Source organism: Typha angustifolia, chromosome 1, assembly GCF_048772165.1.
Source record: "Typha angustifolia cultivar Huaian chromosome 1, ASM4877216v1, whole genome shotgun sequence".
NCBI lineage: Eukaryota > Viridiplantae > Streptophyta > Magnoliopsida > Poales > Typhaceae > Typha > Typha angustifolia.
Window position 1 is genome coordinate 3,786,548 of NC_133239.1, and position 26,889 is coordinate 3,813,436.

Sequence of the window (26,889 nt, forward strand, 5' to 3'; positions counted from 1 at the left end):
AAGAGGTCAGCTCTCACCGCTAACAAATCTCTCTCTGAGACAACCGTTTACTTTTCACTGACGTGGTATTTATGTAGTAGAAAAGAAAATCTAAGAGCTATGGTAATTAGTAAATTGGTCAAAGGCTGTGAGCCAGGCTTGGGATCATGTGTGCCGCTGCCCGCCGGCGACTACTTAGGGCAAAGCAAAAGACATCTTGATCTGAGAATAGATCTTAAGTATGCTGAGCTGACCAACTCCTTCCACTTTTCTCACACATGTATGCATATTCACGTCAATTGCGTCGCTAAATTATTAAACTAAGTTATTAAATAATTTTTTCTATTTTAATAATTATTTAGAATCGGAGTTAATCCTATAACTTCGTTGGTCATAGAAAATGACACCCACTAGCTTTATAAGAGTTGGTTAATTACTTTATTAATTTTAATTTTGACTGTCTATTTATAAAAAAAAACTAACATTATTTATTATCTATCGAAATAAGCGAAACTCTATTGGGCTTTTTAACTAAATATGTAAATTACAACAACTATTTTCTTGTGAGATGGCTACTTAGTTTGAAAAAACAATAATATTTTTAAAATAATACTGAAAACTATAATAAAACCTACTTACATAATTGAATTAACTTAATTATGATTAAAATCAAATTAAGCAGCCAGACAACCCAAATAGGATCCTCAATGGTGATGTCAAGGGAATAATAAGAACTAGTTTTATTGATAAGTAAATAATTTAATAAAAATTATTAATTTCTCTCTCCTAATCTAACCGGTCATATATGAACCGAAAGTACCGATAAGTTTTTTTAAATTAATTTCTCTCTCTCTTAGCTATCTATTTTTTTTATAAAAAATAAAAATAATAATAAATTGGTAGAGTTGGCACTCCTATTATTAAAGAAGCAGTTAAGCAATAAAAAAATAATTAAAATTTAATTTTTTTATCAATTAATCTAGTCACATATATAAAATATCTTTTATATATATTCTTTAATGTTTAATAGATAAAAATTATTTTTTATAAACTAATCGGTTAGTATCGAATCATAACTCCTATTCATAATGCAGTCTGGTGTTATTTATAGTTTTGCTTATTTTCTCGGCCACGTGGAACTGCCAGCACAGCCCACTTGGCCACAGGGATTCTGCGGGGCCCGAGCACGGAAGCACGCCCGTCGTACGTGGGAGCCTACGTGGCGTGAAGCCGTTGACGCAGGAGCCGAAACGCGACAAACCCGAAACGGGTGTTACGATACATATTTTCCGTAACGTGTTTTTTTTTTCCAATTCAATATAATAAAAATAAAAAATAAAAATAAAATAAAATTCCTATATATATATATATATATATATATTTAATAATCCAAATATGTACACAATTTATTTAGAGGTTTAAGGTTGTTAGAAATTAGGATCACACCGGGTTGAATGCATGGCGTAAATAAGTACTATATGTATATCTTCATGAATATATAGAAATGAACAATATTACATCAAAAGTTCAGAAGATGACACATTCATTCATGTGCATGGAACTATAATATATATTTATGTAGACATAGAATGGATGATAGAATCTATAGGTGCATCAATTCTTGGGACCATATGCTAAGAAAAAATGGGACAGGTGAGTTGCATGATGAACTAAGATTGAGAATAGCACAGAGACACAGACATACACAAACAGAGCAACAATATAAGATACATGCATTGGATGCAAATGTGAGGACCAGCAGCGTACACGACGGCAGGAAGAAGAGATTCAACTGAGTCTCGAGTCTTTTTTTCTCATTATCCAGCTCATTGGAAGTTTCTTTCTTCACTTTTTTAAAGGAAAAAAGTTCATTGGGAATTGATAAAGGCATCTCTGCAGGCCCAATCTAATCCCATTTCCCTGAAAATTAAAAAAAAAATTAAATAAAATTAGTCTTACTTTTATGACAAGATTATGTTCCAACATTGCATCTCTCGAGTTCAAAAGCAACCGATCACCCTCTCTAAAAATGAAATATATATATAGATGTGTAAAGAGAAGAGTTATCTTGGCATTAATAGTAGAAGACATGCTTCCTGAACAGGACTAACACTATTTTAAAAGAGATGCAGTGTCTCCCGGCAGAGAAGGAACCCGAGCCTGGCAAGATGCAAATTGCTGCAATGCCAGCAGAGTGGAGTATTAAAAAGTGGCCCTAGTAACTCACATGGAAGGTACACTGCCTGAGCCCCCCCCCCCCCCTCTCCTTTCTTTCTCATCTTTAAGCAACCCTCATAATTTCTTATCAACTCACTAATATATCTAGTAAACTTTAGGAATTTAAACTCTTGGCTTTTTTATCTGTCCTGCTATATTATAATATGTTACCTTAAGAGTCCATGGTCACATGTTAAGTTTAATGTACCAAGGTTATATCTCTCTCATATGATACATTCATGCACATTGCAATATATATATATATATATATCTAGATAGTTCCTTGGCATTTTCCCCTAACTGTGCATTGAAGTTTCTCTTGGCAGGGTTATAAATGAAAGCAATAGCATCTCATGCTTCTCAACAGCAACAGCAACACCAACAGCCCCTCTTTCTCTCTTTCCTTCTACTCCTAGAGCCATTAATGGAAGTCCACCATGAGAAAGAGCACATGTTTGAGAAGCTCCTAACTCCAAGTGATGTGGGCAAGCTGAACAGGCTAGTCATACCTAAACAGCACGCCGAGAAGTACTTCCCCATCGACGCCGACTCCGGTGAGAAAACCCTGTTCTTGGACTTCGAGGATGAGACCGGCAAGCGGTGGCCGTTCCGCTACTCCTACTGGAGCAGCAGCCAGAGCTACGTCCTCACCAAGGGCTGGAGCCGGTACATCAAGGAGAAGGGGCTCGACGCAGGCGACGTCGTGCTCTTTGAGCGGCTGCCGCCGGTTGGCAGCAATCGGCTCTACATTAGATGGAGGCGTCGCAGTTCATATGATAATGCACCAGTTTACCATGCAGGTAGACTTAGTTGTACATGCACGTAGAACTTACTATCATGACTCTAGTATCAACAATTCATGACATTCATGTACCTGATCCATTTGTAATTGTAGTAGATCATAAGGATGTAGCTATGAAGAGCTCTGCTTCACCGGTGCCGGCTAAGTCGAAGCGCCTGAGGCTGTTTGGCGTGAACTTAGACTGCGGCCCGGAATTGCAGGAGGCGGAGACGGCGAGATCAGTGTTCAGTTTACTGGATCAGAGTTCATGCACACCAATGCCTTCAATACCTAGTTATTGGTAAAGTTACACACAATCCCCACTTTACTCATCTTAATCTACACAAAGATTAATATTTGCATGCTATAACAGGAGGTGTTAGAGATGCAAGAAGAGAAACCTTGACGATAAAGAGAGAGGAGAAGTTCTACATGTTAATTACTGTGTTAGTTCTGATTTGAGTTAATGACAAATTGGGAGAGAGAGGAGGGGATATGGATACAAAATAAGTGGGGAAAGAGAGATCCCTGTTTTTCTGGGCAATCCCAAGAGTGCCATTCTGGTTTTGTTGTCTTGCATAATTTTCTACTCTAAGGGCCCCCAGCAAGGAGGTAATACTCCTTTGTGGTATCGATCAAGTTGAAAAGTAGGACATATATCACATATGGGGCCAAATAAACTCTCAAGTGACTATGCAACACCTCACAAGTCACACCTCCCCTTTCCCATTCCTTTTTCTCCTCTGTATGATCTTTTGAAGTAAAAAGGAAGCTAGTTGATGAGCATTTTTTGTTTTGTTTTGTTTCCCTGCTGCACCCCTACTTTTCTTCTACCCTACTTAATATTTGCTTTCTGTTGGTCCCAATGAGGTCATGGTGGTTGAATATGGTGGGCTAAACTCCATGGGTGAAGTGGAGAAGACATTGTATGAAATTAGTATGGTACGGCTGAGTGCAAGAATGAGAGAGAATACAATTGGGGATCCTTTACTTCTCTTTCTATTTCATCAAACTATGAAAGAGATTAGTGAGTAAACCAATAGAACCATTGGTACTGGTTCTACTACCAATTAAGTTTAATTCCCAAGGTTTCAGATGCCAAGATGTTTCCAGTACAATAGAAGGGTGCAGAATTAGACGCAGTTTATCGATAAGTATGCAGATATGATTCTTTCTGTACCTAATATAGAATGAAGATAGGATTCATCTGAATGTAATTTATGATAAGAGTGCAGAGATGATTGAGCTTGCAGGATGATTAGGAACAATACCAACAGAGAGATCCCCTGTCTGCTGAGAAGATTACGAAGCATGTGCAGGAATCTTCCACCAAATCACCGTATCCTTGTTTAAGTGGGCAGGACTAAGTGATTGACACCAGAACATGAATATTTATGTTAAAAAAGACAGTCATGAGCAAGCAAGAACTCATGAATATGGTAGCTAGGAGAAAGAGAAGAGTTCATAAAATGAAAGGGAAAGAGGTAGTGAGTAGTACAATATATGCCAATGGCAAAATGATAAGCAAATATTGAGAATCTAGAGAGGATGATGGTGCATCAAATGACTTAACCACCCATCCTCAGAGTATGCTAAAGTCTTAAAGTGTTGAAACTAACATCCCTAGGACCTTGTTTGCTTTTGAGTTTAGAGACCTCTCCTAAACCGATTCGAGAACTCCTAAATTAGTTCAATAACTATTTTTTTTAATCATTTTTATATCTAATTAAATTTATTCTCCTAAAAAATTAAGACTAACCAATCAAATTTAGGGCTTAGTCTCAAATCAAACAATATCAAAATAGCATGTAATAGTTGTATGATAATGCATTCTGACAGCTAGAACCAATGAAATGTTAGCAAAACCAAACAGGACAACTACAACTAAATGTCAAAACATCTAACAGAACAAAATTTGCTTAACGTAGTTCTGCGAATAGAAGGATTAGATGATAGAATAATTGGGTTGCTGTAGCATACTTTCGTACACAACTTTAAAATGCAAAGTGGTGCAAAAACTTTAAACCAATTAGACTAGATGAATTGAACGAGTAATTTAAAGCAGCATATGAAACAACTTTCGAAGTCTAAAGAGCATGCTGCAATGGAAACACAAAATGGCATATCATTGTACAGAGCGTGAATTAGCAGAGCAACATACCATTTTTGAAACTTCAGCCTTTATGGAGGAAGCCAAATGGGAAAAGCAGCTGCCATGTTCATTGTGGTGGCATGATTAATATTTCCAATCTACTAATACAACCTGTAATAGCGTCTTTCAATCTTATTCGTACAGAAAAGTAATTGATCAGAGAAGCAGAAATCCTATTGCCCATGCATATGTAACACGTTTTGCAAGCAACATTTGTCCTGCATGTAGAACCTCCAAAACAAGCAGAACCATTCTACAAACATCCAACCATGAGGAACTCCATTCATTACCCCATCTATATGGCATTTGCTAGTGGTGTGCTGCTAATAGGGTTTACAATAACACATGAATAAATGGCTACATGATAAAACCATCTACAGCACTCTATTCAATCAGGGGTGACCCAATTCAGTTGATCTGTGAGAAAAACATTTCATTCACCTGAAACTATTTCTCACAGGCATCTGACCAGAGTATCAAATCAAAAAAATAATGAGACAATCTCAGTGATGTTAATAGACAGACACAATTTCTACAATAATAGAATTTTTTTCCTTTTTCTGACCATTGAAGATGGATGACCCATGCCTTTGTCCAGCCTATAACTTATATCAATTGCCGTCAAAATTGAATAGCAATTGCATGGACAAAGCTGCCTCAAAGAATAATTCCAGAGTAAATTAAGTGTCAGCTTGTGTAACCTAATTATGTTAGGTGTCATAGTAGATAAGTTCAATGGATCACTAGGCAATACAGCTCAACAGTTCACATGGTAAAAGCTGGAGGATTCTAACTTCGACGTTTACATCATAAAACTTGTTTATAATATTGAAGCACGGTGGTGGGAGCTACAAAGAGTTGGTAATGTTGACAGGACATGACATACTGATAGTGTTCAGAACAGCATAAGAGTAGATATAATGCAGCACCCACAAGGGCTAACAACAGGTTGGTTGGAGCAACCTTCTCACAAATGTCAGGAAATAGATAGCAGCACAAAAGATGAATATAAATAATTCATTAGATATATCAACGTGAAAGTTGTGTATCTACCAAAGCTCATATAACCACAGAATAGTGAAGAAAGCTATACAAGAGCCTTGTCTCAAAGATCGCACAGAACTGAAAAGCACATGAAAAGAAGAAAAAAAAAAACCAGCCACAGCAGCTACCCTCGTGACTTCTTAAGCCTTCTAAGAAGAATGGGAATTCTGCATCTCCCGGTAAACTAGATCGATAAATTGGTCATTCTGTCAAAAATGTAATATGGGTAGGTTAAGATGCAAATTATTTCACATAATTATGTGCTGATGAAATAACAAAGTAGGGCAGATATCAAAGTAGTATAGAAAGAGTAACATCACATCGAAGATCATAAAATGAATACAAAATAGAAAAACATAACTAAAGGAATTAAGTGAGCAACATGGAGCCGAAAGATGCTGAGTATTACTCAACCAGGAACTTCATGAAGATCCGAGGGAAAATTGAAGTGTACTTATAGAATACAGACACAAAACTGACCAGAAATAATTGCCCGCAATCATAGAGAAGATCATTGATCAATGTGTACAAGGAGGCTATCCTAGTCAGGGTCATCAAAATTAGGGATGACTAAAATTAATACTAGAGAATGAATTGTATCCTTCAATAAACTATTCAAAAGACTTCATATTAAAGATAAATCAAGTTTAGATTCAGCTTCCATAGCTATCATTCCAAAATTCCGTCACATAATCTGAATATCCTACACATAAAGTTAAGTTGATTGTCAGCCAAATGGATGAAATATGTACTCCTAAAGTTTCAATTATATACTTCAAGTGATGTAGAAAGCAAATTCTCTCTTGAAATACACTGCAAGGAAGAAGATCCCAAATTATAGAAGGGGTTCAGAAGATTAGGCTTCCTTTTTTTTATCTATGATTCCAGATGTTAAATATTGTGCTGATTTGGGTGATATTACCCAGGGTATGTCAACCATAAAGACGTGCAAATTTGCAAGAGATTGCATTACCAAATAGGGGTTTAGAAAGAGAGTATTAGATTTCAACTTCATACAGAACTTATAATATGATAATAAAAGGGGAACTGATAGTAGAACGAACGAAGTTTATCACATATAAACACAAGAAGCAACTAATATATGTCAATGAACTACATATAACAGATTTATTATCCTTCACAAGAGTATGAAGGTGAGAGAAAAAAGAACCAAATTCCAAAATTTAGCAAACTCCTCTAAGAGTATTATCCAGATTTATCCTCAAGTCTCTAACTAGCCATTTGTCATGAAGGCTAAAATCGTAGGACAAGTAACTATGAGGATAATCGCAATGTCATGAAACTGAAAACCTGACTAAATGTTAATCCCAAATGGTTTAGCAAGAAGAATGATCAATCTGGGTCAATGGAAAAGACAAAAGCACTCAATGATAAAATTCACTCATTATCATCTGATCTAATCCCACTCCTGATGATAGGATCCAAATCTTTTGAGGTCAATCCGATGCAAATCATAAGAATAAGAGAGAGCACATTTGAATGATTATAACAATACAGTATACCTGCACAAGTTTCACCAGTGCATCCCGAACCTTATCTCTTGTAATAATTGCATAGTTTGGAGCTGGTGTGAGAGATGGAGGTGGATTAGGTGGTGGAAAGGGTTGAAGCAAAGGGCTACCATATGAACGCTGCACAGTTACTGGGGGATGGAGTGGAGGTGCAGTGGGCATCGCAGATGAAACTGGCTGCACCTTCAATCCAGAAGATGAGGATGCAGGTGCAAAAAAGGAAGGTGTTACAAGATTTCTAGTTCTGTTGGAGTTGCTGTTGGATTCATGACTATCAAGGAGCGGCAAAGGTGTAGAAGAAGAAGCCAGAGAAGGGGAAGATTGATGGGTAGGAGCAGGAGATGGAACAATACTAGACAAGTGGGAAGATAATGTAACAGGTGCAGGAGATTGATGTAATCGTCCAGCAATGGCAGCATTTGATGCATTCTCAATAGTCGTTGTCACCTGCAGAACAATAGAAACATAAGCTGTATACCAACTAGTTTAGGTGTTTACTTATGACTTTATGAGGTTTTGTTATACTATGTGTGTTACGTTGATGGATCAAGAAAATGACTATCATTCTCCTAGGAAAAACCAAAGGAGATAGTCAAATAAAATATTCTGAATATGGTCTTGAAATCAGGAACGAAATTATCAAAGTCAACACAAGTCAGCTGCTAAATCCTTGCCAATAACGTATAACAAGAGGACATACACTGAAGTAATTCATGAATGAATCATCAGGACGAACAGGAACAGGAGCAGCAGATGATGATGATGGCTCTAGGGGGCCCTCCATAACAGCAGAGGTCTGAGCAGCTTCCAACTCTTCAAACTCGCTGTTGTAAATTTGGAGTCAAATTAAATTTCATATAATCTTCCAGGACAGGTATTATCCATTCAGTGCATAGTGCAGAATGACAAAGAACAGATTATAAAAGGTGATCATAAACATTGCATATCATAATCAAAGAAGAATTGTCTAATACAACCTTTTGGTAGAAGATACTTTAGGCTTTGGAGGCACTTTGGAATATGCATTCAGTATCCTGGAAAATGGAAGTAAATTTTTAGTTCAAAGGATGTTTTATCACCACATAACTTCATATCAAACATTGGATACAAACTGAGTTTAGAAAACAAGATTTACGGCTTTTACAATGAACCAAGGAGATTTTTCTGTGCCAACACATTTATTGATATGATTATTAACATATGAATATACATCACAAAAGTCCAACTGCAGTGACATCATGTCAGTGAGAAGTCCTTTGAGGAAGACAAACTACTGACTAATTTCATACAGATTGCTAGTTTAGAATAAAGTAAATGATATTTGTGCTGTTAAAAAAGAAAAAAAAATAGCATAGATGCAGTAATATGTTAACAGATGAGACACAGCTAAAACTTGGTACCAACAAATACTCTTTCCTCGATTCAGTATTTAATAAGATATAGATGCTGATTTCTAGGAGCACTTTAAAGGTTGTAGCTAGGTGAGCTGTGAAATTAAAGTAACGAAAAGTACCACTATTAAGAAAACTGAAGACATAAGCCAGAGGATGTGTGAAAGTAATTGACAACTGCTCCTAGAGAAAGGAGTAATAATTAATAGACAATACTAGATAGGTTTACAAATTGAGCAAGCTTCTCTTTGAAAGAGACACTTGTACTTCAGGACTATTACTTCAAACTTGTTCAACTTAGCCCTATTTTGCACTTTAAAGCTAGATTCTGACCTCTTGGTTTTTTATCTTGTTCATGCATTTCATTAGTTCCTGTAAATCTTTTGTACGTACCTAACAATCCCAAAAGCTACACTTACCAGTTTTTCAGCAACAATGAGCAATCCTAGGATCCTTAAAGAATATCTTGTGAAAGCCAAATTAGTAATTATGAACAGGAAAGCCACTGGTCATTGAAAACCAAGTGATCATTGTCAAATAATGAGGATTAAACAAGCAAACCCAAGAGTAAATAGTAAGCAAAGTCAAACATAAATGCTAATAAAGCAGATAGCTAACAGAAGAAACTAAGAACTTGTTAAAAGTAGGCATTCCTAGATCTAGGAAGAAAGGTGCAAAAGCAATTTGAAAGTCAAGGAGACAAACAATAAAAAAGGATGCAGCCCTCGGCATGGAATAAAAAGTAATAACTATGGCATGAAGTTGACCAATGATTTATAGAGGTTTTTTTAAATCTTTACAGTCTGAATTTTGTATGCTAAATTTGTTTTTCCCTAAATATTAGTAGTTACCTATCCCCATGAACTGCAAATTAATCTTTGCTATGTAAGATGTCTAAAAATTGGTAGGAGAAAGTGTGGAGACTTCAAAATTGTCAAGTACCTTTCAAAAAGGTTTGCAACAGCTTCACAGTCTTGTGCATTATAAAACCATATGCCATTTACTTCTTGGGCTGCATTGCGATACAACAAATAGGGAACTTGAATTTCATACTCAAAGTCTCCCAAAAGATCTTCCACGAGATTATCTGCATACCAAAAAGAAGTTTGAAGTTAGACGCAAAGCAGTTTCTCTCACAGAGAGAAATATATCTGGCAAATATGTTGATTGCATTAAATATCTACAGTAGAAATATTAATCCAGATTAGGACCAGCATTGCGGATAAATTTTAATGCTGTGAAAAGAAAAACAAGCAACCACATGATGTCTTTTGCATTAAGTGACAAGCTGATGGCTGTACCGGCAAATTATTCTGTTCTAAACCTTTGGAAGTCAGTAAAGTATTAGTCCCTGGGGATCAGGATTTGTCTATGAGAAAGATAAGATTATGATCTCCTCCTTGAAAACATGTCATTGCCTTCGATAGCAACCTACTACTTAGAAGAACAAAAGATCATCTTATAATTCAAATGGAATATTAAGATGAAATAGATTCTCCAATCATCAAATTCCACATAATGCCTCAGTTTCGGAGCAAATGAGTCCCAGCATTATAAGCTTCTGGAAAGTTAACTCCACAGCCATTACCAAACTTAGTCAGGACATTACATAAAACAATCACTAAAAGGTTATAAGACCTGTGAGTTGACAAGCTGTTGATCTGCCAAGTGCAAGTATACCTCAGTGCTATCATTCTCACAGACCATAGGGTCTTCTATGGAAACTTTGGTACTCGTAATGTATCACAGAATATAACATATGCAACATTCTAAATTTTCACAAAGACTAACATGAAAAGATGTTTTGCAGGTATTTGTTTGTAAACTATAGTTTCAGAGGCAACTTTTCTTTAACCTCCTATATCACTCGTTCCAACAACACCACCATAAGCAAACTCAAAAACAGCAACAGTAATAGCAGAAATAGTGCTATCTAGTGCTATACCTGTGTTGCGCCGGTTCATGACAATGAACTGAAACCGTGGCTGGGTATTTCTGCCAAAAAATAAACAGATGATCAACATATTAACCAAATAAATTGCAACAAAGAGACGGGAGCAAAAAAAGAAGAAAGAGTCTAATTTTACACTCAATTCGAATTATTTCAACAGAACCAAATCATAACTGCCATTCACTGGAAGATGAAAAAAGGGAACTAATCAAGAAATCGATCACTGTGGGCTTCTAGATCCAACTAAATAACCAAATACAAATCTCACCTTTTGACAACAAATAGCGATCCCTCGACGTCCTTGCGGCTCTGCGACGTGTAAAAGAATCTAATCAGAGATCGGACAGGCCCTACAGATCAACAGTAGCAAAAGGAAAAGCGCAAGGCGCAAACAATCGCATACCCATTGGTTGAGATCGATATTAAACCCGTAGAAGGTGACATGGGCGGCAGTGATGAGGATCTCCTCGACAAAAGGGTCAACCCGCTGGAGAACGGTCAGATTCAAGACCTTCGTACCCTGCTGGTCTAAATTGGGCATCAGCTTCCCGTTCTGCGACATCGAACTCCAAACCCTAACCCTAATTCCAGCGCTCTCGTCGGGATTTGGGGGGTTTCCAGCGCCGGAAGGAGAGGCGAGTGGGAGAGAGGAAACGGATCGAATTCGTGGAGATTTGGATTCGAGGGAGACTATTAATGGCCCAATGGGCTGGATAAAACCCATAGGACCGAGAAGGCCCAAAATGTTAGCTTTTCTTCGTTTCTTCGACGAGCGGAAACGGATCTGATTCGCCGACAAAGTTAGATTCCAGATAAATTTATAGCAAAACCTTTATATTTTATTTTATAATCATTCACAAGCTATCATATAAATATCTATTATTTTTTTAAATAAAAATATAATACAATTTTCTTTATTTTTATCTTAATCTAAAAAGGACTCGAAGAATATTTTAAAACATAGATGTAAAATATAAAGTTCAATTTATAAATACTAGTTAGGCGTGATTAGCGAACGGGGATAATGTTTTAACTTTTTCTTGTTATCATTTACTTTAAAAATAAGATTAATTTAAACACTATTTTTTATTATTCTCAAAATTAGGTATATTTTTTTAAGAATAACTATTTCTATGTTTAATTATATTTTAAATTAAAAGTGTAATAATTATCTTTAATATAATCTAAATTGAAGAAAAAGATGAAAAAATGTATATTAGTTTTATAAAATTATCATAAATATTATTTGATTTGATATAAAGTAAGTTAATATGATATATATCAATAATAAATTAGTAATTAAGTCAGTGTGTCATATAAGAAGATACACTTTTGATAAATAATAATAGTATAGTAAATTAATTTAACAGTAAAATCATATTATAATTTTACACTTAACAAGACATATATTCAATCATTTTCTGTTCTCTCTCTTCATAAACATTTTAATGATATATTTTTCTCACTATAAAGTATTTTAGTTAATTAACAAAAATATCATCTAAACTCACTTTTACTTTTTATTGTAATTTAAAGATTATTTTTTCATATCAAATTAAAAAGTAACGAATAATATTATTAACCCAATTTACAATCAAATACTAAATTTTTTTCTAAATTTGTTTAAGATACTGTACTCAGTAACTCAAGGTTCCAAGATCAAAATGAGAGTAAGCTAATGGCGTTTTAATAAATTTTTCTAAAAATTAATAGTTTTTTAATAAGAAAAATTAATAACTTTAGAATGCCCAAAATGGTCCTAATATGTTTGCGGTCTCTTTGAGAATTGGGACGTTCAACTTAGGAAGAGGGGAGAGAGCGACAACAATGGCGAAGAGCGGCGCAGTTCGATGCCAGAGGATTGGGTGCGATGCCATGTTCACCGACGACGACAACATCGATGATTGCTGCCGATACCATGATTCCGTAAGATCAAAGAAAAGAAAACCCTTTCCCACTCCTCTTCCTCCCTCCATATCCATCGATTGAGCTCTGCGGTCTTCTTGGTTTCCGAGATTTGCCCTTCTATTTGATGTATTGATCACTTTGGTGCGGCGAAAGTTGAAACTTTGGATCATACGATCACATTGGTGCGATAAAATTTGCAACTGTGGGTCACAGGAGTGAGGCAAAGACTTAGAATCTCTGAGGCTTGTAGTTATTTGGTTAGACTAGGGTTTGCCCCGATTGATTTGGGTGCTCTGCTATAGTTGGTCACTTCGATTCCTTTTTTTTTTTTAACCTTTATTGAGTAATCGTCTGAAAAGGCTCGGCCTTCTAATGTTTGTGTGAGAGATGTAAACATTAGAGTAATTTCATCGGATGATTGGTTTCCCTGTTGGTTTTATTAGTTTAATCTAATGCATTTGCCAAAGTTTGTCATCAAGAGCTTGAGCAGAACGCAATTGGCAATTGCAAATTCTTATGGATCATTCATATGGCACATTCTTCTTCTCAAATTACAAATGGATATCGTGTTTTAATCCCATATATTTATGCTTCTAAGATTTCTTATGTGAAATGTTATGTGAAATTCTATATTTTTTCATATTTAGTTGCATTATCTTTTTGAGGTCCAGACTAGTTTCCGTTTCTAATGTTTTGGGAATTTTTTTTTTCACAGGGAGTAAGTGAAACTTCACTCTTCGTGAGTAGTTTACTTTTCAAGATAGCACCAACACGTTGCTAATCTAAGTGATATAACGTTTCCAGCCTATATTTCATGATGGTATGAAAGAATGGAGCTGCTGCAAGCAAAGAAGTCATGATTTTAGCCTATTTTTAGCTATTCCAGGGTATCTCTCTCTCCCTCTCATGCATGCAACACACTCAAACAGACTAGACTAATGATGATTTAAAAGCATTATTTTTGCACGATACTGATTTTATGCATTTGGAATCTGCCTCGGTATTGATATTAATATGTTACTAACTTCTATGCTCGAGCAACTTAGCCTGGTGTTGTACGAAGATTTATTTCTAGATGTTCATGTGAATCTGGATCTGTCTTTACATTGTTGATTCAATCTCATATGTTGATCTGATATCATCGGGCTTTATCTGGGGGTTACACATAGAGCGGAGGGGAATTTTAGATTTTTTTTGGGACTCATGTACCAGTAAGTAGAAACTTCATATACTCTCAAGGTGGATTATTAATGGACCATAAAACCCTGTTTGAATATGATTAAATACCACTGATCTGTGATTTAGTTCTTCGTTGTCTGGACACATTCCTATCAACAGACTCAAAATAATTGTCTAGGGACTGAAATTGTGGTGATCTTGGCAGTAGTATATCTCTGAATCGCTGATCCTTTTTCTCTAATTTGACTGTAAATTGCAAATAACTAATTATGATCATTTATCACGTTCACTTTTACCATCATGTTCTCTGTTTGCTCTTCATATCAAAGGGTTGTAGTCTCCATTATCTTGAGTTATATTACACGTTTTTTATGAGTAATTACATTTTTCTTATTAACAAGATCATTCCCCCTTCCAGCCTTCCCCTCAATAAAGAAACAGGAGTGAGAAAAGAAAATCCTCAATACTCATAGCATAAACAAACAAAACAGGAAGAGTGCCACTTTTCTATCTTTCTTTTTTCTTTTTCCTTCAGGGGGATATAGATACCGATACTGCAGGACCCGATGGCTATTGATCTAAACCATAAATCTACCATGAACAAGAGGCAATATTGCATGATGTCGTTTATTTCTTTTTTCTTTTGCCAAAACTATGCATCTCCTCTGTAGTTGCACCAAGATGTCACCCTAGTGCACAAGAATCCCACCAATGGGAAGCGCAAGATGCAGTCTTACAGTTTCCAGAGAAGACATTTCAGGGTGCATTTAACAAGCCTACTCACTAGCAGTCTCATCAAATGATGTCTTCTTGGCATATCCAGAACAACTATTCTGATGTTCCATTTTATCCAAAGCTTAACTGTTATCAGTTCAGGTGTCCTACTGGAAATTTCTTAGGTGACAATCATCCCAATTAGTTTTCGTTTACCCTATCATTGCTTGATCCTCCAGAAACCTTAATGTCAGATATGACTTACCATACTTTTACCACAATTCATTTTTGAACAGCATGCTATTCTAAACAATCCTGATAAAGATTATATATGTTTTGTCTTAGTAGAACTGCTCAACTTACATTGCAAAGAGCATAATCCTTGTGGCAGATGCAGTTGAACTTCTAGTGATTTTCTTTAACTTCACGAAGATACTTGTCAGTGATACTCGAGCAGATCTCTCTTTGGCAGTATGCAGACTGTAGTCTTCCATCTATTGAATGTACAGCAACACAACTTGCTTCATGTCATTCATATAATCCACCTCTAATCTATCAGTTCTTTCAGTTTGTAGTTGACAAACTAATTGTTTTCTCTTTTTTTATTTTTTATGCAATAACTCTATTTCTCTGGCTTAAACTAATCAATTTAGAAATTTAAGGAGATAGGCTAACAGTAAGATGTGCAGATTGAATAAAACTTTACCTGGTGGGCATGCTTGAATAAAAAATTACTGGTGTGAACTCCCGTTCGTTAGCAAATTACTTATTACTCTTTGATGAAGATGCAAGACAGGTAAACATACGACAGAGAAGCCGATTACAAAACCTGTCGCAGCAAATCCCAGGAAACCAGTTCCACTTCCATCTGCTGCTCAGAGTAAAAAAACAGATGATGCTTGTTCGAGGTGCCGCCAGGGCTTCTTCTGCTCTGAACATGGTATTTTGTTTCTTCTTCGACTCTTAACATATGAGAAGGGCTTTATATTTCTATGATTCTTCTCTGGAAACTTAAACCATTTAAGTTTGTCAGTTATGCATTTCTATTGTGGTGCTTTGAAACAAGTTGGTTATTCCAATTACTTAGAAATTATACATTTTCAGGCTCACAGGCCAGACCTTCAAAATCATCTGGACCCGATGTTACCACAAAAACAGACACCGAGAAAGCTCCTGCTCCAGTGAAGAAGATAGTCGGTCTTAATGAGCCTCAGACTTGCAGAAATAAAGGTTGTGGCAAAACCTATAAAGAGAAGGATAACCATGAAACTGCGTGCGAGTACCATCCAGGTCCTGCAGTTTTTCATGACAGATTGAGAGGGGTAGATGCTTCTATTTCCCACTTTCTGAGATTTTAACCTAATTCTTTATTCGATACGCCTTCCAACTTATCACAAATCCTTCGGGTAACTGTTTTGGCAGTGGAAATGTTGCGACATTCATGTGAAGGAGTTCGATGAATTCATGGAGATACCCCCATGCACAAAGGGATGGCACAATGCTGATGCTGTATAATCTGACAGTTGCCTTTGCTTTACTAAACTCTTATCTGCAATATGAGGGGCAAATCCCCAACATTGTAGTGAACTTGAACCTTGACATCTTTGCATTTCCTTTTCTCTGAAATTGTACCAAACTGTGAAGTCAATCTGTGACAATGCACTAAACTGTGACACCAAATATCTTCAGTGCATGAGAGGCTTGTCCTGCTTCTTTTTTTTTTTAAACGGTGTTAACAATTGGTTTGATTACTTACTAGAACTATGAGTAGGTATTACATTGTACCGCTGAAAGTGAAAACGTACAATTTGCCAACTATTTAAAATGTTCTAATATATTATTCTTATAGAAGGATGCTCGAGTGTTTACAATTTAAATATTATAAACAGTAGATTATAATAAATATATTTTACATTTTTTGCACTTTAGACCAAAATTTGATTTACCTGTGCCGTAACTTTCTTAGCATTTTTGTGCTGAACTGTAAATGTAAACGATGTTAACAGAAATAATAAAGTAGCTTAAATGATCCTACTTCTGTTAAATAAATTGTACTCAAAGAGAAAGAGTGATTAAAAAGTAAACTATTTAAGCTAAAAAAATTTATATATATAAATGCTGAACTTATAGGTATTTAAAACCAGATAAAAATACTATTGATTAATATTTTTGCTCAGAGATAAAAATACTAATTAGTTGAACGGTTTTATTAGGACTATAATAAATTAGATCATATTTAATAATAAATATAAAAAATAATTTATTTTGATAAAAATAAATTGGAACTCAATCGAGAATGTAAGTTAGGAAGTATCCTAAGTAGTACAAAACTAAGTTCTAAAGTACAAGTCAACAACTAAGAGGAAGTATGTGAGAATTATGAGCAAGTATCCTAAGTTATAATTCTCATATATCACATGAAATGAAGTCATCAACTGCAGTCAGAGGTCATTTTGGGTCCCCTTGTTTCTCCTCGGAGGAATGGACGGTAGGATCTGCGTCACTCCTACAATTCCCCAATCATCTGCCGTCCATTGGACTGCCCAAACTTTAACGCCAATGGGGAAGTTGTACAATCGTCGAACGAAACGAGAGAAGAATCGACTCCCTCCCTCTCTCTTGGTTGCTTCGGAATGGCGATGACGGTTGAAGGTAAAGCTCCTCTCTCTTTTCTCTTCATCTTCTATACTCGTTGGTGTTGAACTCTGTCTTATGTCTTTCGAATTCTAGGGTTTACGGGAAGTTTATCATGATCGAGTCAGTGGGATATATTAGAATTATAGCTTAGGATACTTCCTTTTCCCCCTGAAATGTAGGGTTTGGTTCGAAGAACGAAAAAGTTGGCGTCTTTCTTTAGCGATAGGAGTTTCTTGCTAGTGATTTGTTGAGTGGGGTTTTATTTCTGACGAATTTAAGTGGATTTGATGCCAATTTGGTTCTTGTAAGGCTCGGATTTGGTGAATTATTAGAAGCTGATATGTGACCATTTTGGGAAGAAAGATTCCTGTTTTCATCAAGCAATCTTTAGAGAAGGACTAATTGGAAACACAGAGGCTGTAAGAAATTTTTTGGGAATGGATAATGTGTGGTTTCTGAGGGCATAGTTTAACTAGTCAATCATTTAGGTTTCTATTACTTAACAAGTTTAAAGATTATCACGTTAATGAATGGGAACCTTTTAAGTTTAAACACAAAACATGTACCGTATATGTTTTGAACTGCAATAAGAAGTATTGAATAGATCATGTAGGAGAACCCTAGTACCCACATGGTGTTCAATAGATGCCAAGTCTGCTATTTATATGCCTTGTCTACAGTAGTCAAACAAAATGCTAAAAATACAGTTAAATAGTTTTGTCGTATGGATGATTTACTTATTAACTGCTGGGATGTACGTGTTAACTTGTACAAGAGAAATTGTGATGACTTAAATCTTGCTTAAAGTAGTCATTTTTGCAGCTCTTATGGCAATTTAAGCCAGTTAATCATCAGTAAGAAACCCCATAGGTTTACTTAGAATATGATCCCAATATTGGGATAATATTTGTTGGCAAGAAATTTGTCTTAGTGTAAAAAAATGTTTTCTTGGAGCTGCACGCACCTCGGCAAAATTCAATTTGATGGTTGAAAATGTCTTCTTGTTTCACCTATATTTGTTTGTTTGTGTCATGGCTTTTTGTCTGCATTATCCTATATACTAAAATACTAGATTAACGAGCCTACCTGATGTCCTTTGACTCTTTTCTGTTCTTTGCTTTCAAATCTTTGTACTGGATGCTGGCCTGGGGATAATTATCTTCTTGTGCATCTTGTGCAGTGTAAGTTGAAAATTCAGATTATGTGATTTTGTTCCCCTTTCATTCTAAATAAGAATTCACGTAGTTTTTCTGATATACAGGCTTGCTGGACTTGCTTTTATGTTCTCAGCTAGCATTCTGTTGCAAATACTGGTATGCTATAGTGTCTTGTTTTATATCATCTGGTACAGCTGAGGTTTGACTCATATTCTCATTCATTGCATGAACAGAAAATTTCCACGCACTTAGAAGTCGATGGTGCCATTGTAAAGCTGATGCTGTCCTTTTTCCTTTAAATGTTACTCTAGTGAATATTAACCTTGTTTGGAAAAGCACAAGTACTCAACAAGTATCAATTGAATGTTCAAATTTCTTAAGAATGATAGCAAACTTCTATATAATGTCTAAATATGGAGTGTAGGTTATTTTAGATTGCATGTCTCATCAATCATATGGTCTGCTCAAATCTGGTGCTTTCTAAGTTTTCTGTAGCTGGTTTAAATAGCCTTAGAGGTGTTTAGCAACCCCTAAAATTCTATCATGATACCAAAGAGGCCCTTATTGTACAGCTGTTGTATGGTCATCTACCACATTATCCAGCTGCAAATTTACAGTTTACCGAGTGTTCTGATCTCTACTACTCTTCGCATTCAAGGGTTAGCTCATCAGATGAATTTGGTTAGGTTGTCTTCATTGTCTTGTTAAAAATATAGTATGTACAAATTCGAGAGCCATACGAGGTAAGTGCCCCTGTTGGATGGTGAGATGTATGAAGGACAGCTGAATATTATGAATGTTTCTAAAGTGCAAGGACACAAGGTAACAGGACAACTGTCGGGTTGTCACAATTGGCAGTTCATTAACGTTGATTTTTAACATGATGAAATTAGCTACCAGGGAAGATAGGAGTAAGTATGTTAGGATTGTACCTGCATCAACTGTGATTTATTATCAGGGTAGATGTAAATACAGATACATATCAAGGTCTAAATCCAGCTGTTATTTCTTGTGTATGCCAAGTTATTATCAAGGTCTTCATTTCATACTTGTTGTGTTGGAGTTTAATTTTCAGTACTTGGAAGTCATCAATGAATCAGTCTTTTATTTGTTTCTAAAATAAATGTGATTTATGGAATGTTGTTGTGCTGGTGCAGGCTTGTGCTTTATACAATAATTGGTGGCCTATGTTATCAGGTGAACATAATATTATTAATCAAAATGAGTTGGCCTTTTCTTTTTTATGGTTTATCTGCTAACATAATCATTACTTCCAAAGCTCTCATGTATGTCGTGGTGCCTATGCCTTGCTTATTCTTTGGAGGTGGATCCACACAGTTCTTGACCAGCAGGGAGGGTGGCGCGTAAGTTTTCAGTTTTTCCCCAATTCTTGCTAAACTTTTTCAAGTTTCGGAAAGCTGTTCATTCTTGAATCACGAGATTCACTTTGTGGAACAAGAAAGCAGAATTTTTCTCAATTCCTTTTTTTTTTTCATGTTACAACTTACAAGATAGGCTGATGCATAATTTCATTTTCCAAGTGTACAAAAATATTAAATATTTCAATCAGCTGTTAGTTGCTGCTAGAAAGTCGCAAAAGCAGCAAAACTTTGTATAGTTTGTTTGGTTGTAATAGTATTTTGCCTACGGTTTGACTAGTTCTTCAAAGTGTCTAGCAGTCTATAAAGTGGCTCTGGAAACTGACAAATATTTTGTGTTGTTTGTCACAAATATTATAAGCTCCTTAATTGGATGCACACTGGATGCACATATATTATATAGGAATTATCTCTATTGTTGTATCAACAAGGGAAAATTGTTCTAGTGTTGGGATTTCTCACCATTTTATTCTTGTTCTTCAGGTGGATAAATGCTGCAAAATTCCTAACCGGTGCATCTGCTGTAGGAAGCATTGCAATTCCAGTAATCCTGAGGCACGCTAACCTAATTGAGACTGGAGCTATGTTTATAGAGTTCACCTCTTTCTTCATCCTTGTCTGCACAGTGTTGTGCTTCCATCGAGTCAGCCTCGACGAAGATTGGTAAAAGAGCCACCTGATATTACTGACCTGAAATTTAGAAATTTACCTGTAACCCGACAAATTTGTGCATTCGGTTGTTGCTACATGATCATCTTTTTTACTTGGTGGAGAAATTTGTTGCTTGTATACGTCGACAGACGAAGTAACAGATTCTTCTTTTTCTTTCTATTCTTTTTTCCTCTACCAGTCTTTAAGTGCTATATTTTAAATATCTTAGCCATTGAAATATTAATGCACCATGGTGCTTCTGGGTATATAGCAATGGTACTTATACTTGAAAACAATACATGAGTTTACTGGTGGTACTTGTCACTTGCCCTCAGGCCTCAGGCTAACAGAGCCAGATTAAGTTATACATAGTGGTAGAAGGAAACAATCCATGAAATTTCCTGATAATTAAACAAATGTAACAAAAGGAGACGGCAAACTAAAGCCACCCATGTTATATTTGTGCAAGAAAACCTTCCATTTATATTTTTCTTTTCAACTGGAAATTAAGACGTTTCTCACTGGTTCTATTGCTAAAGAAAAATAAGATGCAACAAACTAGGAATGAGAAATATGGAGGTTGCTGCCTTTGAGTACAGAAATCTTGTCTTCCTTGGTTCCTTTTATGAATTAATCTGTTCTTTAGGGTAAGCATTATGGATTTATTAATCTTATGATATTTTTAGTAAAATTGATAATATAAGTTTAGAAATGGCATTAAAACTAAGAGACAGTTTGGCCGAGTGGTCTAAGGCGCCAGATTTAGGCTCTGGTCCGAAAGGGCGTGGGTTCAAATCCCACAGCTGTCATTTTATTTTACTAATTTTGTCTTGCTAATTTGAAGAAAATAAGGTTTTAATATTTTTGTTTCCATATTTTAATAGGGAAATTTTCAAATAAAACACATATATTTTCATCATTTTCTGATTCTCACTCTTTTTGAGGATTTTATAACTTTCCAATAATTTTTTATATGGCGACTTAGCTAACAAATCTCAATTATTTTTCAAATAAAAGTGTATTAATTAAGGAATTTCTTATTATGATATTAATTCTAAAATATCTAGATTATCCTCTGGGATTTTAGAAATATGATCGGGAGTTAGAAATTATGTGTTAAACTACTAATTGGCATTTGATTTGCAATCGAAAATGAATAAAACTAGGTCAAACTAGACGGGATGAATCTCTCTTCTTTTTTTCTTTTTTAAGAAAAAAAGCTCTTAGGTTAGTAATTACATTTAAGCGAAGAGATATGTTACAACAGCCCATTAGGCCATTGCTAGTGCATAAGAATAAATAAGCATTAAGCATAAAGGAAATATAAGATATAAATGAAACAACACTTACAACATACAAACACAACTGGCTAGCTAATTATAGTTTTATCATGATATTCATGGATCTTGAAGCAATATAGCAACTTTTTGACTCTGCAATGTGCGGTGAAAGTGATAAATGCCATAAGAAATGTAGATGCAGTGAATCTTCTCCTTATGCATGCTGCCTTGATTGTAAGACGAGATGTTACACAGAGAAGCAAGGTATGGAGATAATAATTGTTTCTCTACTATGTTATTGATACACTTCTGGTACTTACTTTATGTAGGACTAGGCATTACAACTAAGGCAGATTAAGCTTCTAAGCTTCTAGCGGAGATAAAATGAAGACTCTTAGTCCTAGTGTTCTATCTATTATAAAAGCCATAGCTAGATATGGAATATATATCATTATTTCTACTTTCTTATCTAGGATTTACAAGATTGTTTTGCTTGATAAATTTAAGATTATTTTGATTTTTTTTTTCTTTTTGCCGTTTCATGTTTTCATTATAAAATCAGCTAATTTTACTAATTTCTAACTAAATTATACTTATTTTGTTTCATTTACTGCGAATTCTCCTAGTGGATCATTTTTATCTTCATATCGGATGTCGATCCTGCCCGACCTGACTCGACCCGACCCGTAACTGATGACGACGACTCGAGGAGGGGCATACAAGTCATTTAACCCACTTAAATAAAAGCGAGGCTAAATCTAGGGTTTTCGTAACATCACCGAGGAAGACGAGGGAGGCGGCGAGCTTGATCGAGGAGGATGCAGATCTTTGTGAAAACCCTAACGGGGAAGACCATCACCCTCGAGGTCGAGAGCAGCGACACCATTGACAATGTCAAGGCCAAGATCCAGGACAAAGAAGGTGATCCCTCTTCCGTTCTCTCTTTATGGACTCGTTTTGTTCTGAATGTTGGATACGATAAAAACCCTAAACATATGTGCATGAATTGGCGGCAGGGATTCCTCCGGACCAGCAGCGTTTGATCTTTGCTGGGAAGCAGCTCGAGGATGGGAGGACCCTTGCTGATTACAACATCCAAAAAGGTCCGATTTTTAGATATTCACTACCTTCGGTTTCTAATTGATTGGGTTGGTACCTGATTAGTACGTGAATTGGTTGTGTTCGATTTGATCGGTGGTGTAGAGTCGACGCTGCATTTGGTGCTGAGGCTGAGGGGTGGGATTATCGAGCCTTCTCTCATGGCTCTTGCAAGGAAGTACAACCAAGACAAGATGATTTGCAGAAAGTATGTGTGTCTATTTTCTTTCCCATTTTTGGTTGCTTATTCTGTATAAAAATGTTAATTTTCATCATTTTGTTTGAGAAAAATTGTTACTTAAGCATTGCAAAGATTGCCTTCGGGATCACTTGACCATCTGCTGCTTTTGTTAGACCTGAATATGGATTTGATAGTGGAAGTAGTATATATGCTAATGTGGGCTAGTGTTAATTCTACATTTCTAATACACTTCTTTCAATCTGAGATCATCTTCTCCATCAACATTTGGGGTATTTGTTAAATGAAAGAATGCTGATGTTAACATATTCTTTTCCATTCTGTGCTGATGCTTGATTTTATTAGTTTGTCCCCATTTAAGCATTTTATATGTCGGAGATTGCCATGTCTCTGTTATCTCTAGTATATATGTGGTCCTGTCTCTAGAAACAAAATGAATGCTTGTAGCCCAGTTCCTTATCATATGCTAAGCCCACTTTATGCGTAATATGATAAATGATATTAGTACATGTATGGGGATTGTTAATGTATGCTATGATATTAGTACATCTAAGGGGATTGCTTTATTGTGATATCTTCTAACTAGTGTTTTGAGATCTTTTTATATGATTCATAGGTGCTATGCTCGTCTGCATCCCAGGGCTGTGAATTGTCGTAAAAAGAAATGTGGTCACAGCAATCAGGTAATCTTTAATTCTATTGCGATGTGACAAATGTTATTTAGGTGCCCACCTTGGAATTGTGAACTCTACTGAAATGTATACTCTTTATTCTTCTGAAATTGTGAACTCTACTGAAATGTATACTCTTTATTCTTCTGAAATTGTGAAACATATAATGAAATATTTCCTTGACACATTTCTCTGGTGCTCTTTTTTCGCAGCTGAGGCCGAAAAAGAAGATCAAGTAGACTCTCTGGTGTTACGTTCCATGTTTTGATTCTGAAGAAATGTGGAACATGTGGCTAGGTTGCCCTCTAATTTAGTCTCTACTTAAGTTTTATTTACGAATTCACCTTCCATTTGGTTTCCAAGTACTGGAAGAAGCAACTTGTTTGGTAGACATATGAATCTTTCATTAATCAATTTTGTGAACTCTCTATTTGCTTCTTGGGTGGTCATTTTTCCTATGTTTTGTGGTTTAACACATCTAATTGAATTATTTTTCTGAATTCAAATTGCCTAATTAAGATCCAGTACATTTCCAATGCCATTTTCACCCTTTTTATTCCCCTTTTTCTATCATAGTAACATGAACTCACAAGAGGAGATGAAAAAACCATGATGATTAATTACCACAGAATAAACTATCCAATCCTTGTAACAGTAACATCACAACAAAGCCTAATAACTTTTATGCACATCCTCTCCTATTGCAAGAGTGGGACATGAGGACCAAGTATAGGCCAACACCACCCTTGGCATCTGCAACCTTAGTCCCACAGAGAGCTTGAGCATCACTTCTCCAAGCAGGATCAAAGGCTTCTGCTCTTGCTAAGCTTGAGACCTCAAATGTCACCTCTACATCTGCCTGATGACAAGAACTAAATTTCAGAGTAGCTACAATTGACAAGCTTTTTTAAAAAAATAAAATAAAAAAGAACAAAAGAAAGTTGGATTGAAATGATAAAGACTAGCCTGCACAGTCCGTAGCCCTTTTACTTCAAAACAATCCTCACCCCTAACAATCTTGTGATGGACAGAGACTTGTCCTCCCCTTAGAGATTCCAGTTCTTCAATTGGCCATTGCACCAGTTGTCGACCACTGGCATCAAGCCAAATAGTTCTCGGAATCGTCTATAAACAATCAAAGAAGCAACAAGCTTAATGACTCAATGAATTTATCATTAGTATCTAAACAGGGAGAGCAGCATATAAGTATGATGGCCTTTTTGATTGATTATTCCAAGACATTCGATTTCTACTAATTTTATTAAAACTGACCTCAACTCCGGCCCAACCTTTTACCCTGTCGGCCGGCGCGCCGTCCGACTCATTCACCCACCCCCACAGGATCCTACGCCTCTTAGACGGATCGTAGAACGTCTTTGACGCATAGAAGTTGCCGTAGTCATACCTCAACCCTGTATGATCGTCGACCGCCGTGCTGTCCGGCAAGTACCGATCAACTGTACAGTCGTACACCCCTAACGTATAATACTCGATCCTTTTCCAATCCAAACTAACTTTCAACACATGCCTCGTCCCCCCGCCGTATGCCGAACCATCTAGGCCGTCCTTCCCCTCGACGGCCACAGGGAAAAAATCCGGGCACTCCCACATGCCGGCGCCCTTAACGGAGTGCAACGGATGTTTCGCCTTGATCCAGTACCGGAAGTCCTTGCTCCTGTACATAATTGCCAACCCTCTCTTCACCCACAAGCTCCCGACTATAACTCTCCAGTGCTTATCGGCTCCATACCACGCCGTCGTCGGATCACGAAACTCGCTGGCATTTATTCCGAGCACCGGAACGATCAACGGGTTGTAATCCGGCTTGACCCAATCGCGGAGATACGGGTCCGATAAATTCTTTGGAAGTGCAATATTTTGGACCTGATCATTGCGGCTGTCAATGCCAGTATACAAAATAGCGGGTTTGTTACCGGGTAGGATCGTTGTGGAGCTCGAACGGCTCCGATGGGTAGATCGCCGGATTGAGAGAGATCCAGTTGATCAGGTCCTTTGAGACCGAGTGGGCCCATACAATGTTGGCCCAAACTGCACCCTTAGGGTTGTACTGGTAGAATAGATGGTACATGCCATTGTAGTACATTGGTCCTGCATAATTTACATATATAATTTGCAATTATTGACCTCTTATTAGATTCAAAGGCTATAACTTCAAATATGTTATCAGAACATAGGATTTAAGGGCTTTAATAAGATGAAAAGAACATACCATTTGGATCTGCTTGTGATTGTTCATGGCAGCATTGACATATAGACAAGGAAAAGAACATAAACGTTAGAATGAGAATAAGAAAAATAATTCATTTGTATAAATATGAAATACGTCGTGCTGACAAATTAAAAAAAAAAGAAAAGATCCTAGTCATTAAAATATAATCCAACGGACCAAAATCACCACGTTCCACAGACACCAGTGTGACGGTTGAAATGGGGTGCACGTTAGCAAATCTAGGTAGATTGATGCAAAAATGCGCCATATTTCTCGAGAAGTATACTATGATTATATTGGGAGGAAGAACAGGACTATGAAATGGGGAAGATCAGTGAAGAAATATACCATTAATCCAGTTCTTGATAGGCTGGAAGTGATACTTTGGCTTTAACTTGGTGTCAAGAGTAGTAGAAGATGAAAGGGATTGGAGTTGTTTGTAAATCACATGAGAGGCCTCAACTACTTCACTCCTCTCAGAGAAGCACCATTGCCAGAGAAGCACCATTACCCATGTCCCAGAAGCTCCACAGAGAGTACTCATGGAGAAAAGAGATCATATCATGAGAAGAAAAACTTATATGAGGAGTGATAGGTTCGTGCATGTGTACACTTATATATAAGAAGAAGAAGAAGAAGAAGAAGAAGGTGGTGGAGTATTTGGAAAGTTGTGATATATTATGACATGATCACAGTGGTGGAGGAAGTTCTAAATTACTTAAATTAAGTAGCTTTTAAA

General features: G+C 36.3%; 5 protein-coding genes, 1 non-coding gene and 1 pseudogene across 9 annotated transcripts; 5 read left to right on the top strand and 2 right to left on the bottom strand.

The window, feature by feature from the left end:
- Nucleotides 1-2,530: 2,530 nt before the first annotated feature.
- On the top strand, nt 2,531-3,773 carry LOC140761155 (B3 domain-containing protein Os11g0156000-like). 2 transcript variants are annotated; one of them, XM_073098364.1, is made up of 3 exons: nt 2,531-2,996; nt 3,092-3,278; nt 3,351-3,773. In XM_073098364.1, exons 1-3 carry the CDS (start codon nt 2,531-2,533, stop codon nt 3,358-3,360), a joined length of 663 nt encoding a protein of 220 aa, XP_072954465.1. In that variant the 3' UTR covers nt 3,361-3,773. The 2 variants fall into 2 exon arrangements, with proteins under 2 accessions (XP_072954465.1, XP_072954474.1); XM_073098373.1 differs by having other exon boundaries at nt 3,095-3,278.
- LOC140761143 (mRNA-decapping enzyme-like protein) lies at nt 3,133-11,796 on the bottom strand. 2 transcript variants are annotated; one of them, XR_012104546.1, is made up of 9 exons: nt 11,451-11,796; nt 11,316-11,356; nt 11,042-11,091; nt 10,039-10,183; nt 8,683-8,739; nt 8,406-8,529; nt 7,697-8,152; nt 5,139-5,240; nt 3,133-3,268 (listed from the first exon to the last, which is right to left on the bottom strand). XR_012104546.1 is itself a non-coding variant. In XM_073098347.1 (8 exons), the coding sequence occupies exons 1-8, from the start codon at nt 11,769-11,771 to the stop codon at nt 6,323-6,325; spliced, it is 1,251 nt and encodes a 416-aa protein (XP_072954448.1). In that variant the 5' UTR covers nt 11,772-11,796; the 3' UTR covers nt 6,120-6,322. The 2 variants fall into 2 exon arrangements, 1 of the variants encoding a protein (XP_072954448.1); XM_073098347.1 differs by lacking the exons at nt 3,133-3,268; nt 5,139-5,240 and adding an exon at nt 6,120-6,379.
- A 1,038-nt stretch (nt 11,797-12,834) lies between these two features.
- On the top strand, nt 12,835-16,541 carry LOC140767543 (cysteine and histidine-rich domain-containing protein RAR1). Its single transcript, XM_073107500.1, has 5 exons — nt 12,835-12,973; nt 13,671-13,842; nt 15,634-15,788; nt 15,953-16,170; nt 16,271-16,541. Exons 2-5 carry the CDS (start codon nt 13,778-13,780, stop codon nt 16,361-16,363), a joined length of 531 nt encoding a protein of 176 aa, XP_072963601.1. The 5' UTR covers nt 12,835-12,973; nt 13,671-13,777; the 3' UTR covers nt 16,364-16,541.
- An 835-nt stretch (nt 16,542-17,376) lies between these two features.
- LOC140776098 (vacuolar protein sorting-associated protein 55 homolog) lies at nt 17,377-20,956 on the top strand. Of its 2 annotated transcripts, none has more exons than XM_073119794.1 (5): nt 17,377-17,500; nt 18,747-18,798; nt 19,800-19,839; nt 19,922-20,006; nt 20,505-20,956. In XM_073119794.1, exons 2-5 carry the CDS (start codon nt 18,766-18,768, stop codon nt 20,686-20,688), a joined length of 342 nt encoding a protein of 113 aa, XP_072975895.1. In that variant the 5' UTR covers nt 17,377-17,500; nt 18,747-18,765; the 3' UTR covers nt 20,689-20,956. The 2 variants fall into 2 exon arrangements, with proteins under 2 accessions (XP_072975895.1, XP_072975813.1); XM_073119712.1 differs by lacking the exon at nt 17,377-17,500 and adding an exon at nt 17,512-18,666.
- Nucleotides 20,957-21,401: 445 nt separating this feature from the next.
- Nucleotides 21,402-21,481, top strand: TRNAL-UAG (transfer RNA leucine (anticodon UAG)). The gene has a single exon. It is a non-coding gene; the product is annotated as a tRNA-Leu (tRNA).
- A 1,232-nt stretch (nt 21,482-22,713) lies between these two features.
- Nucleotides 22,714-24,350, top strand: LOC140761088 (ubiquitin-ribosomal protein eL40 fusion protein). The gene is made up of 5 exons (XM_073098277.1): nt 22,714-22,873; nt 22,969-23,055; nt 23,156-23,258; nt 23,866-23,932; nt 24,133-24,350. Exons 1-5 carry the CDS (start codon nt 22,771-22,773, stop codon nt 24,157-24,159), a joined length of 387 nt encoding a protein of 128 aa, XP_072954378.1. The 5' UTR covers nt 22,714-22,770; the 3' UTR covers nt 24,160-24,350.
- Nucleotides 24,351-24,536: 186 nt separating this feature from the next.
- On the bottom strand, nt 24,537-26,658 carry LOC140763969 (beta-fructofuranosidase, insoluble isoenzyme 3-like; annotated as a pseudogene).
- Between the last annotated feature and the right edge of the window lie 231 nt (nt 26,659-26,889).